This window comes from Gambusia affinis, linkage group LG02 (genome assembly GCF_019740435.1).
Source record: "Gambusia affinis linkage group LG02, SWU_Gaff_1.0, whole genome shotgun sequence".
Lineage (NCBI taxonomy): Eukaryota > Metazoa > Chordata > Actinopteri > Cyprinodontiformes > Poeciliidae > Gambusia > Gambusia affinis.
This window is the reverse complement of record NC_057869.1, coordinates 30,092,920-30,109,707: the sequence shown is the minus strand read 5'-3', so window position 1 is coordinate 30,109,707 and position 16,788 is coordinate 30,092,920. Positions and strand designations below refer to the sequence as shown.

The 16,788-nt window shown below is 37.0% G+C and overlaps 1 protein-coding gene across 2 annotated transcripts; it reads right to left on the bottom strand.

The window, feature by feature from the left end:
• Nucleotides 1-7,107: 7,107 nt before the first annotated feature.
• LOC122820856 (uncharacterized protein DDB_G0271670-like) lies at nt 7,108-15,739 on the bottom strand. Of its 2 annotated transcripts, XR_006368865.1 has the most exons (9): nt 15,319-15,588; nt 12,730-12,812; nt 9,661-9,728; nt 8,877-9,197; nt 8,620-8,784; nt 8,364-8,448; nt 8,140-8,232; nt 7,881-8,040; nt 7,108-7,601 (listed from the first exon to the last, which is right to left on the bottom strand). XR_006368865.1 is itself a non-coding variant. In XM_044098509.1 (8 exons), exons 1-2 carry the CDS (start codon nt 15,362-15,364, stop codon nt 11,341-11,343), a joined length of 1,518 nt encoding a protein of 505 aa, XP_043954444.1. In that variant the 5' UTR covers nt 15,365-15,739; the 3' UTR covers nt 7,108-7,601; nt 7,881-8,040; nt 8,140-8,232; nt 8,364-8,448; nt 8,620-8,784; nt 8,877-9,197; nt 9,661-11,340. The 2 variants fall into 2 exon arrangements, 1 of the variants encoding a protein (XP_043954444.1); XM_044098509.1 differs by having other exon boundaries at nt 9,661-12,812; nt 15,319-15,739.
• Nucleotides 15,740-16,788: the final 1,049 nt, after the last annotated feature.

Below are 16,788 nucleotides of genomic sequence, written 5' to 3'. Positions count from 1 at the left end.
GATTTTTTTTATTGCACATATTTGCCTTTTTTTAACCTATTTAAGAAAAATATTCATGGTTGCAACTAACAATTAAAGTAGTAATCAATTATTTTATCGATAGTCTTTGATGATTATAAATTGCCACATTTTGCAAATTGTTCATTGAACCACTTAACACTAGTCTATAAAATTTCAGAGATGCATTAAAATTCTTAAATAGTTAAATTCCTCTTTTAGACAAAAAAAAAAACCCAGATATGTTTTAAATGCAATAACAGCAGGTAGCTAAAGATGTTCCTGCCGCTAAAAAAAATGTTTCTAATGCTAAAGGCTGATCTCTTTTCTTCTCCACTTTAACATCAATACTGAGCAGCAGAACCTGAACTGGGTGAAGCTTCAGCTATGCCACTTGAGGAGTTCTGGGTAGAACATTTTTACAGAAAGATTTTATTCAAAATGTATTCCGTTTTGTACAATTTTGTACTGAAATCCCACCGAAAATAACTGTTGCCATACTTTTTTTTTTTTTTTTTACTTGTGTAAGCGGTGAAAGTTTTGTCGGTTTACAGCAAATTTAAGTTTTGAAATAAAATAATATGTTGCCAATATCACTTTTATGCAGCAAGATTTAAGGGTCACATGACCAGACTTCCCTACTTCCTGCCTGGAACTCTGAAGGAAGATGTCTGCATCAAACTTGTACATAAAGTGAGTAAAATAGTTTATTGAACAAATACAGCTAAAATATTTTATCATTAAAGGGTTTTGCTGATGTTTAATGAGAATCTTTCCTGCTAGCATCTTTTCATTATATACCTTTGTTGAAACTCATGTGCCTTTTGATCAAATAATTTAGCAGCAAAAGTGGTTTTCAAATTGAAAACGTTGCTTATTTTATTCTATGCATAGTTTTTGATTAAAATGCAAATTAAATGTTTGGGTTTTTTTCCAATTAACTTGATTAAAACTTTTTTAATGAAGTCCAACTACTGGATAAACTCATAACACAAAACCACAAAAAACATAAATAAATAAAATAAGATAAAAAAAAAACATTTTGTAAACAAATGTCAATTTATTTGAAACTGATAATTGATGAAAGCAGCAACAACAACACACACAAAAATAAATGCATGACCAAAGCGGAGTATAAATAGAACAGGAGAGCAGGTGGGACTGGCGGGTCAGTGAAGTACTCACAGGGTGGTTTTTAGGGTTTGTTTAAAGTTTATTTATTTATTTATTTTTTCCTTCACCCTAACAAGGAGCTGCTTCTGCTGGAGAGGACACTGACTAATGGCTTCGGCCCCCTTTGTCTTACAAATGCTAGCAGCAACAAACAGGCCTCCATACTGAGAGTGAAGATCTCTTACACCGATAAGAACAATTCGATTTTTATCCAGTTATGTCCCCGTATAGAGAAATATGACTGTCAGTGTTTCAGTTGGATCATTTCAGATAAAGTAAAGTCATTCGGAGCATTGTGTTGGGACATGGATGCAACAGTGTTGCAGTAGCAGAGCTTGGATGTGATTAATGTTTCCCACCGGCTCCTGGAGCTGCACACTCTTTGTTCGGACGGCTCAGATTTTATTAGTCAGCTGCTTTTCTTTGTCAGCTCCAGAAGCTTTGGCCTAACTGTTAGCGACCTCTACAGGCAACTGGTTGCGCTGCATTTTATTCAGGGGTATCGGAATAAATTGGGGGTGATTGTAATGCATGGGATACTTTTATTTATAAAATGTTTAGAAAATCATGTAATGTTTTTTTTTTCTCCCCCTTTTGTTTCAAAATGATTCGTTCTGTTCTATAAAAATAAAAAAAATACACTGAGGTTTATGGTTGCAATGTTTAAGGGCTCCAGCTTGTTTTGCCAGGTGTTGCATGATAACATATGTTCTGAAGTTTCTCATTTCTTATTTGAGCAATTGGGTTCAATAGTTTCTTTTTTATGCCTAATATTTATTGAATAATACATTTAACAATTAGTTAAGATATTCTGAAAATGTTCTCAGAGTTTAATTAAAGTTCACTTTCTTCCACTTCTAATCAAGTATTTTTTTTTTTCAAAAATGCTAAAAACATCTTATTTGTCCCTTTACTAAAGAAACCTTCTTAAAAATTTGCATATAGACCTTGAACTTTCAGGAAGTCACCGTTGACTGCACAGGGTGAGGCGGAAGCTCGGAACCTGCAGCTCTGGGGAGGAGCTGCGTCTGGAAGGCGGAGCTAGGTTCACCGAGGCATTTTACACAGCTGAATGGTTACCATGGAGATTAAAGGATTTCTCAAACCTGCATGAAAGAATCAAAGCAACACTGCAGGTGTGTTTTGATGAGTGGATAATATTACAAAGCTCAAAAAAATTAGGATTTTACAAAGCGCCGCCTTCTTTAAGAAAGTGTTTTTTTATAGTTTACCTGTCACGACAATGCTTGTGACAGGTAAACAATTACAAATGTATTTCCTAACCACAGCGTTCCCATAATGTCTTGTCATTTAGCTCAAATCATCTTTAATAACTGGCACATAAACATGATGAGTTGTCTGTTGTCCATCAGCGATAAGTCATACTTCCGAACCACTGTTCAACCTCTGAGCCTTTTGTTGGACGTCATATTTCATCGAAAATGAGCCGTTTTACATCTGTTGCAGATTTTCAGAAAAGACGATGTTGTAACTTGTGTGCATTATGCAACAGTATCCCTTAAAGGAGCTGTAGAAAGTTTTTATTTCCCATTTATTTTAATTTTACAATTAGGCAAACTCTTGAATGCCACAAGCTAAGACATAATCACTGGAAAAGCACAAAGTTCTACTCCAACGGGCTAATCATATTCCTCATAAGACGAGGCATTAAATATTAATGATGACATTAAAAGTTTTCTACCCAAATGATTAATAAAGCAACCTTCAGGAAAATCAAGGAAAGGTTAGTAAAGATTGTAAAAAAAAAAACCACTGTAAAATATTGGAGGAATTGACATATATTTATTCTGAGTGGAGGGTTGAGCCTTTAGCATTCGGCTTTCTGAACAAAGCAGAGCTTCGTCTCTGAAGGCCTTTACGTACGTCTCCACTTACTTTACTGCTCTGTGTCCCTATCCTAGGAATGGATCAAATAAGCACCGAGTTACTGAAACAAAGAACACTTAATATTCAAAACACATTCAGTAAATCATTATGGGGCCCGATACAAATCTTGATACTAGCACTATTGTTCAAGCAATTAGTGAGACGCGGTATCCTTATTGTCACGCTTACATGTCATTTAAACCAAACCACCTCCTGAATAAGTCACCCCTATTGCGGTAATAGCATATGTCACAGTTACTAGTGCATAAAAGAAGTTGTTCAGGAAGAAGAAATGTGGGATTTAACCTTTGACACTGTAGAGGAGGCAATAAAAGAAGGCTTCCACCAAGGGATCATCACTAAAGTACATTTAAATCCTCTGTAGATTCTAATTAGACTCTGCACAGATCGTGTCTGGAACACCTCTAATTTCAGTAAATGACACAATCCATTTTGTCAGCCCTCTTCTTATCTTATGTAATAGAATTTCAGCTCCCCGAGCTAATAAAAACCTTCATGCAAAAAAAAAAAAATCCACTTTAGGTCCTCCTTTCTTCTTGTGATCTCAGCCCAAGCCAATTTTATACACTTGAACATTTTTATCCTCGGGCTACACACCTGGAAAGAGAGGGCTTTACTCTGAAATGTCAGAACAAGAGAAAATCCTGCGAGCGCTTCATTAAGAGAAGAGCTGGGAATTGACGGGCTGTTCTCACATAGTGCTGTATGTTTTCACTGCAACGTCTCAAAGATTTAGGAGCTGTCCTTCCTTTGCTTTCGTTGTGCCGTGGCGTTGATAATCGGAGATTTCCTGGGATGACGCTGAACGTCGGCAGCAGGTCTGTAGTCACCGTGAACCTGTGGAAGTTTCTGCTGCCGTCTCTACCCAGCTGGATTAAATGTCTGCCCTGATCTTTCCTGCATAGTTTCTTCCACAGTGGACAGCTACTCAAAAGCTATTTTCTTGTGTTTGTTTGGATAGTGATGGTACGCTTGTGGGAAAGCCAGTTTATGAAGCTGTAGCTCAGTATTCTATACATTGTGATGTATTGGGCGGCTCGTTCACAAAAAATGAATGAATAATCCACCATTTATTATTATTCATTACAAACCTTTAGTGATTTTTCCCACATCATTTAGACATGAATTAATAACAGTGGTGGGTCTCGCTAAAAAATTTGAATCAAGTTATTTAATTGAGTTATTATGTAGCTAATTAATTGTAAACTATACTGACAAAATGAGCAACAATTTAAATTCAAAACCGCTTTTTGCTGCTAAATTGTTGAACTTGCTAATACTGAGTCAGATGAGCTCAATTAAAAAGATGTTTATTGTTTGTAATCTATTATTCAGCTTCTTCAGCCATCAGATTGGTGCGAAGTTCTGTTCTGAACTTTGCAGTTTCAGAAACTCGCTCAGATCAGCGATCCTCTCGTTTAAGTGGAGGATGGTGTGTTTACAGCTCAGTGAATTTCAGATAAACTTCATAGCATTGAGCAGGTGCATTTTACGCGACACGGGCAAACATTTGGGTAGGTGATTGGGGAAAAATTAAAACTTCAACACCGTCCATGCCTCCAGGAAGCCATCGTTCTCAATAGTGAGAGCCCAGACCCTCTGGACAAAGAAAAGCGTAGAACGGTCTGGTTTTTAATTTTGAAAAAGTAAGTAAAAAGTTTTGTTTTTTTCTTTTAAATGAGAAAAATATCCAGGAAGTTCAGAATACTTTACATTGAGAGATACTCCTGCAGTAGCAAATGCATTTTTGCTATTAAAATTCTGAGAGTGTATCTAGTTGTTTTCTTTTTTTTTACAACTGTGAGTGTATTTTGGATTAGAAAAATAGCTGATTAATTCAGTTGTGCAATTTACTATGGAACTGCATGTAATTGCTGGTTATTGAGGCCTCCTGATTATGTTTCTTGAAAAGATGCTCGACTGCTTACATTTTTATGGCCTTTTTGAAAATGACCTGAGAGAAGTGAAGCATTTACTACCTGCAATACTTTCTGCAAGACAACTAAATTCATTAAAAAAAAGGTGATATCTGGAGTCATATCAATGCAACAAGTCGTGAAGACCTTCAAAGACACGACATGAAGCGGTTCTGGATGAGGCCGGGTCACATGGACACAAATTTCTCACCCTGTCACCAACAGTAAATGAGGTCCGGGTGTTATTAAGGTTTTATTGACACATTCAGAAAATTATAATTGCTTCACTCTTTGTAGTTCCTGATTATAGATGTGATGACTCTGCTCTTAAATGTCATGTTGGACGTGTGTTTTAGCGTTTCTCCGCCTGTGTTCAGCTTGTTTTCTCCTTTAAGTGCTGAAGGCTGGAGCATTTTTCCATGGTGACCTTTCAGTCATCAGCATCATGCAGCGTCTCCTACAGGGCATTATGCAATACTATTCATTTGGTTTTTTTACTTGAATATTTCAAATCTAAATGCATGGAGAACCCTGAGGAAATCCGTGTTTGTATTTGCAGATAAAATGGCTGCAAAACGGCTTCTAGAGAAATCAACTGACTTTCCTGCAACACATATTTGTTCTGTTCTGACGGACATGCATGAAAAACTACATCAAATCAATTAAATTTGGTAGAATCTAAAAAAAAATTTGAAGGAATTCTTTACTTCTACTTTTTTCTTTTGCAAGCCTTCACATTCATTGTTCTGCCCGCCACAGAATTAGTTGCATGTTTTTAACAAACTTACATCTGTTTTATTGAATCAAATATTAGAAATAATTATGTTATCGAATTGTTTCAATTTAAACAGCTTTGTAAACAGACTCAGACGCTGTTCAGAGAACAAAAATGATCCTTCAGCTCTCTGAAGGCTCTTTGACTTAAAGCTGCAATATGCAACTTTCACAAAACAATTTTTTTTTCTAAATATTTGTAAAGACTGTCACAGAATGAGACAGATAATGTGCTGCTATTACAGTCTGAGAAAAATGTACCATTCCCAGTCAAAAACGACCAATCAGAGCAAGGAGGTTCTTAGCGCTGTCAATCAACATCATGTATGTGCTTCTCACTGCTACTAAAGGCAGAGAAGAAACTTACTGTTCCAGAAAAGATCTTATCGAGATGAGAGCAGGACCAAAGATTTTTTTCAGATCGTCTTATATTATACTGTCATAACATAAATATAGTTTTAGCAATTATGTAAAAAACTTATTTGTAATAAAAGTAGCTTTAAAGAATGGAAGTTCTTCCATGAAATCTCCCATCACCATTATGGTTATGATGGTTATGAGTGTTCTGTTTTTTTGTATTGAAGATGAATGTTGAGGAACTGACTTCATTTTCATTCTTAGTTTTTGCTGTAAACGCAACAATAACTTTTCCATCCTGTGTCTGTGAGAGGAGAAATAATTCAGGTCATTTCAGCTCTTTGCTGGGCTGATACCACAGAATAGAGCTGTTGTTTCTGAAAGCTGTGCTAATCAACAGGGCCCGAATAAAACCTCCAACTCACTCTGGTGTTTTGAAGCATTTCTTGAGCTAACGAGCTATGGTCTAGAGAAATAGTGAAGTGGTGCACGTTTCCAGCCTGAGAAACCTTTTTTTTTTCCAGGGAACATTGAAAACGAAGCTGCATTTACAAATGTGCCCTAAATTGAAAGGATTTTCTGAGCCAAAAGGTTTTCACCGTCACAAAAAGACCTCGAATGTTGAATTTAATTCATTCAGATCAGGTGTCGTCGTCATCAGCCAGCAATAAGCAGCGTGCTTGGCAACTCTAAAGGTTTTACAGAATTCAATTTTTAATTTTCAATGACACCAGCTCTTCCTTTTGACATGCATATTTGTTTTTTTTTGTCAAAACTGATCTAATCACAACATGAAAACAAAACGCTAGTATGTCAATTAGATGAATAATGTTGAACATCAGATATTTTCCTGTGTTGTGCTGAAACACATCATGTGTGGCTCTGACCTGTTGGTGGACACAGTTTGAGTTGGACCCCAACCTTTTTATTAGCTTTCAAAAATAATTTGTCAACAAAAAACCAGAAAAAAATCAGCCATGTGTTAATAGTATGTCACTTTTTATTGTAACAATTTTTGATGACATAAATTTTCATTTCTAATGTTTACATGTAAATACAGTTTTCAACAATAGTCATAACAGTTGGTAGTGACAGTTGAACAGAGCAGAACATCTGCCTTCACAGGCCAACATCCACATTTGTGTTTTATGATTCTGTATTTGAACTTAATAAAGTCCAAAGAGTTTTGTATTCCAAAGTCCATGTCTTTTTTTGGAACTGATGGTGTCTTGGGTTTTGGTATCTTGACAGTGTTTGAACAGGAAAGTGAGGTTTGGTCTGTCTCAAGAGAATCCTAGCAGTCTGGTTTCTTCTTGTCGTCTGGTGCTGCTATTTTCACTGAGCTGAACCTCAAAGATTTCCTCTAACATTTGTGATGTCAGCTTTTCCACATTTGTGCAAATAAAAGGCCTGAACACAGGAGCATGAAGCTCCAAAGCATAAATGACATCCAGGGTTGAAAGGCCATCCTTGAATCTAGAAAACATTTAGAACAACCATCACCTTAATGATGCTAAAAAGAGCATGATATTAAATTGATGTTTTACAGTCACACATAAATATTAATATGTCTAATCTTGTTTCTTGTTTAGCACAGGTAATATTGCAAATCCAATCAAGCATTTGAATCAGGATCTTAATTATTTGTCTGCTGGCTACTGTGGATTCTTACACTACATTCGCTTGTTTTAAGTGCAACAAAACAGTAAGTAAATTAACAGTTGGCAAATCTTGGTTTGTTATTGAAGGACCTACTTCACATGATCTCTGTCTCTTTATTCTGCATCCCGCCCTCAGCTGTTCCCCCTGATCCATCAGGAAACTTCTCTGGATTTCCAGCAGGATTTTCTGTCTCCTCAGTTCTCTGTCTTCTCTCTCCTCATTGGTCCAGTGCTGTTGACTTGTTTCAGTCATGCTAGTGAATTAACACATGATCAGACACATTCCTTAATTTCTGTCGAAATACAAGATGGTTGAATCAGACTTTCTGATCAAGTGATAATCATGACCTCACCATCTATAAAATCTACTAGAACCAGTAGATCAGCAGGTCCTCTGCTCTATTCCTGACCCTCCGTCCATCAGCACAAAGTTCATCAAAGCTCAGCTGTTATGAAAAAAATCAGACAAAACAAAAGTGTCAGTGAGGAGAAAGTACAGCAGAAAGTAGGAATCAGATTTGACCTGAACTTCATGCATATTGAAAACTTTTGGTTGTGTAAAAGTAAATGTTCTTACTTTTTTTGTCAACTGGGTTCTCTTATCTTCCTCCTCCTGACTGCTGGTGTTGAAGGTGAAGGATTCCAGTTTCAGGAGATCCAACCTGGGATGATCAGAAACATTATTGATCTGCAGAATCTGAATCCAGAATCAGAAACCAGCGCTGGCTGTAATGTTTCTAAAATTCTTTATTATTCAGTCTCTGACTCATAAACAGGTGAATTTTCAACATAAGATTCTGTGGCAATACTTGGTTTGTTATTCAAGGACCCACTTCACATGATCTCTCTCTCTTTATGCTGTCCTGTCCTCAGCTGCCCCCCCTGTATCATCAGGAAACATCTTCTCTGGTTTTCCAGCAGGATTTTTAGCGTCTCCTCAGTCCTATGTGTCTTCTTTCTCCTCGTTGGTCAAGAGTTGTTGTCTTGTCTCGCTGATGCTGGAGAATCAACACATAATCAGATACTCATTCAGTCTAAATAACAGATGACTGAAGGAGACTTTCTGATCAAGTCATCATCATGTCCTCACCTTTTCCACAATCTCTTCCAACCAGTAGAACAGCAGGTGGAGCAGGTCTTCTGCTTTAATTGTTGGTCAACTCAGGTCATGTGACATGAGTTGACGGAAAAATGAAATAGAGAAAAGACAAAAGAGTTAAAGAGGAAAATAATCATGGACAGCAAACAACCAGTTTGTAACTTTCAGCTCAACTCAGCTCCATCTGAAATGTTTCGTCATGTTTAGTAGATAGAAACGTTCTTACTTTTTTTCGCCAACTAGGTTCTCTTATCTTCCTCCACCTGACTGACGGTGTTGAAGGTGGAGGATTCCAGGCTCAGGAGATCCAACCTGGGATGATCAGAACATCAGAGATCTGAGAAGTCTGGATCTGGGATCAGAGTCTATTGTCAGTATTTTTTATGTCTATTCTCTTTTTGGGATCTTTCTGTGTTGTAACACATGAATATGGCCATATAAACTATTTGTTTTATGAGATTAATAGTTTATTTTTACTCCACATCCTCTTTATTTCTTTCCCTCTGATCCTGTTCTCTAGTCTCCCTCTGGATAAAAGCTCTTAATTAAATCCCTCAATCATAAATTCTGTCTTCTAATTTTTTATTGACTTGCTGCTTTAATTTGGTCTCTAATACAAAATATTATCAGGCACACTTTCCTTCCTTAATGTAAATTTTAACTCTATATGGAGGAACACTTTCTACTAATAGTGAATTTCTTTCTGTGTTTATTTAATAAAGCTGATGGTTGCCAATGCCAGCAATATTATGTGTTGTTGAATGGAAAAACTTACAAGCAGGAACCACATGGAGAACCACGAAAGAATCCAGCGATGAGCAGCTAAAACCTGAAAGAGAAGAACTGGGAGAGTGGATTAATGGAGGAACAGGTGAGAACAATTTACTATGTTAGAGAGCACCATGTGGGGAAGCACCGCTACTACACCCTGGAACATGGGAGAGTACAGAGGAAAACTGAGACAGAAGCACAGGAAGAAGCAGTATCACTGCCAGCTGCTCTGTCTGGGACTGATACTTACTTTTGTCTTTACCTGAAAGGTGGTCCTCAGAATATATCAATGGTGGTCCAAGTCACTGGACCAAGCCATAACCAAATATTTATCTCTTAAAGATTTTAATTTGTTCTACGCGTGTTGTTTTAATTCCTCTACATTTTATTTTGTCCACCGTGACATCATATTAGTACTAAAAGATTAAAATTTCTCATTACTTAAAAGATTTCATTTGCCCGCAGAAGCGTTGTCTCCGTCTTTAGAGATGAATTTGCCCCAAAAAGCATTATCTCTTCTCATTCCTAAGAAATTTTAGGTTTGACACCCAGCAACATTACCAACCTTTAAAACCATTATGAACGAGTTTAAACGACATTTTAACATGTGGACTTGAAGGTTTAGGAATCCAGCCACCAAATGATTGATCCATGGATCAACAGTTCATATCTGGGATCCAAAGGTCCTGCCTATTTCTCTCTTCCTCTTGAACATTTGAATTAACTTCCATTTTTACTGTCGCTGCCGTTGTTATTTCATACGTAAATTTGCGTCACTGTGTGGATTATATAGTGTCCAGACCAGAATGGTTATAACTTTAAAACCGCTGTTTCAATCCGTTTATACCAGAGCTCAACCGATTATACTGTGTCTCCATTTGTTTTTTCATGTCTTAAAAATCAGAACTGTCAGAAACGTTCTTAAAATTTTAAAGAGTTTAGTTTGCAGCAGTGTTGTACTGTACTGATTCCAGTCTCCCGAGCCGCGTTGTCTTAATAGTTTTGAGGTTTGATTTTTACCCAGCAAGATTGTTTTAGATTAGTATTAATCCTGTAGCGTTGTCTTATTCCTTTTAGCGTTTATCTTTTACGCACCAGCCATGTCCGACTCCTTTTAGTGATTTTTGTTCAACAGTGTGGTCTTTGTCATAAATTTAAATTAGTGTCCTACAGCATTCAGTCATTCATTGATTAACAGCAAAAAAAGTCAGCATTGCCTGTCCAGCCCGAATCTTTAACATGTAAAATAAAATATCTAGCAGCGGGATAAAGAAAAGCCCCGGCGCAAGACGCTACCTAAGGCGTCCTCGGTCCTGCTAGAATCCTTAACAGCTAAAATAAAAAATCTAGCAGCGGGATAAAGAAAAGCCCCGGCGCAAAACGCTACCTAAGGCGTCCTCGGTCCTGCTAGAATCCTTAACAGCTAAGGTAAAAAAATCTAGCAGCAGGATAAAGAAAAGCCCCGGCGCAAGACGCTACCTAAGGCGTCCTCGGTCCTGCTAGAATCCTTAACAGCTAAAATAAAAAATCTAGCAGTGGGATAAAGAAAAGCCCCGGCGCAAAACGCTACCTAAGGCGTCCTCGGTCCTGCTAGAAAGCCATTGGCTTTAACAAAGACAACCAAGAAAGGATGATATCCTAATGGGACTTCTCAGGTAGGGCTTCAGTTTTTCAAGATCCCAATCTAATCAGAGTCACTTGACAAGTTGTAGTGAGGTCTAAACCACGCTTGTCTGAAACTCTTTCTTACTCTAATTCCGTCTGGTCCAATCCCAGCTGTTGATGGTATTGGTTCCTCTTCTATGTCCTCTTCAGACTCCACCCAGATACAGTCTTCAGGGGATGACAAAGTTGAATCTTTGCCATGTGCTGATGGTGAGAAACCAAGGACAGGGAAAGACAGAATGGGATCCTCAAATGCCAATGTAGTTGAAGGACTGAAGACCCAGGCTGGCAAAATTGGATCCTCAAAAATTGGATCCAATGGTAAGGGACTTAAGACAGTGGGCGACAGAAAAGGATCCTCGTGCAATATGTACTGTGAGGAACTAATGACAGGGGATGACAGAACAGGATCCTCTTCAACAACACTGTGCCTAGTCTTCTTGCCAGGGGGCTCCTCTTCAGTATCACTGCCCTTTGTCCTCTTTCTGCAGGTCGAAGATGTCACATGACCCAGTTCCTCTTTCAAACCTAGACTTTGTGGGGAACTGATGGCAGGGAAAAACAGAATGTGATCTTCATATGGTATTGGTGAAGAACTGAAAATGGAGGGTGGCAAAATAGGATCCTCCAAAATTAAATCCAATGGTGAGGGACACAAGACAGTGGATGACAGAAAAGGATCCTCATGCATTATGTACTGTGAGGGACTGATGACAGGGAATGACCAATCAAGATCCTCATGTTCCATTATACATGAGGGACTGAGGAAAGGGGATGACCAAAGGGGATCCTCATGCGCCATGGATTGTGAGGGACTGCTGACAGGGGATGACGAAACGGGATCCTCTTCACCAACACTGTGCCTTGTCTTCTTGGCGCGGGACTCCTCTTCAGCATCACTGGCCTTTGTCCTCTTCCTGTTCATGCCAGTCACAGATGTCACAAGACCCGCGTTCTCTTCCAAACCTACCTGGTAAGGTTGAGAGGTCCCAGTTTGTTTGGAGTCCTGTAGACGCAAAATGGGCTCTTGAGGCTTCTGAGCCATCCTGGTATCCCATGTGTATTTAAATTTTAGAGGAAGAATCTCAAGCAGCTCTAACACAGCGTAAGAACGGTCCACTGTCGGACTGGAGCCGGTAGTACAGTCATTACCAACCTCGTCTTCACTGGAGCTGCTAGTACAACTACTACTAGAGCTGCTGCTACTAGTACTGCTAGTACTGGAGCTGCTAGTACTGGAGCTGCTAGTACTGGAGCTGCTAGTACCGCTGCCACTGGAGTTGCTAGCACTGGAGCTGCTAGTACTGGAGTTGCTATTACTAGAACTGCTAGTACTGGAGCTGCTAGTACTGGAGTTGCTATTACTAGAACTGCTAGTACTGGAGCTGCTAGTATTGTTATTACCAACCTCATCTTCACTGGAGCTGGTAGTACTGTTCACCGAGACTGGGGGTGAAGTCCAGTGTGACTCCTCTTCCTTGTCTTCAGAAACTGATGGGGAGTGAAATGTGAAAAAATAGAATAAATAAAGCTAATCTTTAGTAACAACAAAACAGCAAAAAAAACAAAAACAAAAAAACCCCGACATATTTACATAAAAACAAGAACACATTAAAACTAATGTATGTATGGACAACTCTGAGAAACAAACTTTGGTACCAATCCATCATTAAAAACAGCAAATCAAATTTCGACTTGTTGATAGTTCATCTCTAATCATAAACTCTTCAACATAAATTGAAGAGCTGTAGGCTGTGTTGAGGACTTTTTAATAGCTAATAAAACACCTTTAATCTTAGATTGTACCATTAGCGTGAATAAACTAAAACACTTCAACGAGTTACTCAGTTTACCCTTCTGTAACAAACCATACTCACAAATCTTTGATGCTGCTGAACTGATATGTTTTATCTTTCTTAATAACAAAATAAGATACACTATGCATTCATTACTATTAAACTTAAATTGTTACTTACATAACTTTCATACTTTAAAAGTATTACAAAGGTTTCAAAAATATTTCTCCATTAGCGTTTTTTAATGACTAAAATGTTAATGGTTAATCAAATTAAATCCCTTTGACCTCAACAACTTTTAAGAATCACAGCTACTCTGACAACCAATCAGTAAATCCTACAGTATGAATAAATTCCTTCATACTTCCACATATAGCCAACAGCAGAAATGTACGTCTATAAAAGTCAGAGTTTAAAGACTGGGGATCTAAATAAACAGCTTTTCCCGAGTTTCCAGTTTCAAGGGGTTCCTACAAAAATAAAACTGTTTATCTGTTTTAGAAAACAATATTCAATCTTAAAATGGCCACTATATTTTGCCTAGAGACAATCCAGACAAAAATAATACAAATAATAATGTGTGCATGATGTGTGTACACACACCCCGAAGTTTTATTATCACATGTTAATATCACTTCAAATGTGTCAGTTATGGCTGAACATATAACATGAATTTATATTGCTATAAATTCATTACATCAGTCTGATGATCAGGGCTGCACACAATCCAGCAATAAACTCAGATGAATGTTCACGTAATCATATTTGCTCCAAATGCTTCTTTCAATGTTACCATTTCCATGGAGACAGATAATGTCAACAGAATGGATAGTCTTGAAATAATTCTCTCAAACTACAATAAGTTTTCCACACAACTATTAGTATCGCTGACTCTTCCTGAAAATGTCATCAGCTTGTAAATATATTACAGCTCCAACTATGCAATAGACCAAAACAACAATATGTAAATAACAAATTATTCAAACAATTTAATAAGTTAGTAATAATAGTAGAGAAATACATATATATCTTAAAATTTTTCTAATCTTCAAGTATTAACATTTTATATCAAGCAACGTATTCAAGGAGACCAAATGTGTTTTCGAGGCATTTTTTTGAAAAGTTCTACCAGGCACCAACTGACTCTTTATTCCAAATTTCTGAACAAAACAAGAAAAACTTTTTAAACCACATAAGCAGTTTAACCCCCTGCAATAAAAAAAAAAAAAAAAATTACTAATAAATAAATCACAACTTTGCTAACTGAAACCGGGACAATTGTTTTTCTAATAAATTTTAACATTACTGATATTATGTAAAGCGTCTTCGAGTGTCATAATAAACTAATTATTTCCATGGAAACCAAATATGTTTACAAGGGCATTTTTCAAAAAATAAAATAGTAATGGCCAAGAATCATCTATTTTTCCAAGAATTGGACAGATATTTAACTGTTTTTTCAAACCAGCATAAAACTTTTTCTCAAACTGAAGTGTTAACATCACAGACATTTATTCACAAATTTCAGTAAGCTAACACAGAAATCACAAAACAATTTAAATTAACTCACAAATTTGCTTCACCCACAGATGCAAGAGACCTATTAAAACTATATATTTCAAAGAAGTCATCAAAATTTCAAACAACTTCCCCCTGCGGTGCTTTTTTTTTTCAAATTAATTCACCCATGTCAGCATTTATGCTAAAACAAACAGATCAACATGTTCCTTTCTTTAAATAACAAAACTAAACAGTTAAAACAAAGGCTACTTTAGGAGGATATAGAATTTTTAAATGTTTTTTGTTTGTTTCTTTTTAAATAAAATTAAATATTTAATGTATTTTATTTAGCGTATCCATGGAAACTGATTGTTTATCACGCATTTTTCAAAAAATAACGTGAAATTATAAGCTTAACATTAATTCAACTAATTTGACCATAAGTAACTAAAGACATATATTTCCTAAATCACAATTGAACATTCCTGACATTTACAGGGAATTTCAGTCAAGACAAAGGCTCATTAGATAAGAAGGATTTATGCTAGCAAAGTATGCTAATTGTCTTTTTTTCAGTACAGCAGTCGGAATTTCTTTAAAAACACACACTAACACAAAATAAACTAAACAATTCATTACTATCTATATCTATAATATATCTATAATTTGTTTATTAAAAATAGTAGAAGAATAATATTAACCTTCCGGGTGGTCACCCTGCTGGTGCTTGTCCTGACCAGGATCCATCTTTCGCAGGTTTTTCAACCACAGGCTTCGTCAGCAAGTGCTTCAGCAAGTGCTTCTTCAGCGAGTTTTGCAAAGTAGACTTTATCAACAAGTTCAAACCTTCCGGGGCTGTTAAGGCTCTTTCAGGCGTGTCCTTCAAAAGTCGAGTCGCAAAGGGGAAGAATTCCGACGGTCACGGCAATTTATAGAGTCGCCAAGTCTAACGTCGTTTCCATGACTGTCATTGACGAACGCACGGTGCGTGAGAGATATAATACAAGTATTGAGGTGTCTCGTTTGTTACTCCTTATGCTGCCACCTACTGGCCAACCAGTTCGAGTCCACTTGAAATCTTTAAAACTCATATTACTGGTGCGATATTATATTTCTGCTTTCATTCTTAACTATGTCAGTTTCGGTCCTTCAAATTGGAAAACTTCTCTCTGCCCTGAAGCCCGGATTGGCAAAATAAAGTATAATTCAAAATCAAAAATACTACTTTGATCCCAAAGGGAAATTAAAAGTTGTTGTAAGTCATTAATTTAGACTCTTCAAAGAGTTATTGTGGATGGTGAGGGCTGTTGTCAGGAAAGATCCTTTATAGCAGTCTGTATTACAGCAAATTTGAAGAAGCCTCTGACTGAAGGTACTCTGTTTTCCCTAGAGACGGTCTCATGAAGAGGATGGTCAGGAATGTCCATAATTCCTCCACCACTGAGGTGAAGAAGGATAAAGAAACCTAGTTGACAAAAAAGTAAGAAAACATGTTTTTTCCCAACTAACAATTTTAAATATGGATGAATTTGAAGCCAAATGTCAAAACTGTTCTTTCTTCTGTCCATGTATATTGTCTTTATTTAACCCTGATTTTCGATTACCTCCTCCATCTGGTAATCTACTGGTTGTAACAGATTGCGAAGAGGTGACGCCATGATGATGACTTCATCAGATACGACAGGTACAAATGTGCAGCAAACAGTGAAACTAAAAAGATTTTCAAAATTTTGTATTCATTAATTTAGACTCTTCAAGTTATTGTGGAGTAAGTTGAAGGGCTGTTGTCAAAACATGTTTCCACCATTTTTTTCTATCAAACTTTGAGTAGTGTGCAAGAATTACCCAAACATGCTGGTTCCCTAGTTGTGCAGGTTATAGAGGATGGTCAGGAATGTCCATAATTCCTCCACCACTGAGGTGAAGAAGGATAAACAGAAACCTAGTTACCCAACTAACAATTTTAAATATGGATGAATTTACATTAAATAAAATAAATCTTTTTTATACAACATACCTGACGAAAATATCCAACAGAAAAACAATTGTTACAAGCTGCCCGCTCCAAGTCCTACACAAACAAAAATACATAACAGAAATTAACTTAATAAATCTACAAATAAACTGGAAGTATTTAGATAGAAAATAAATAGGACACACCTCTCCCGCAG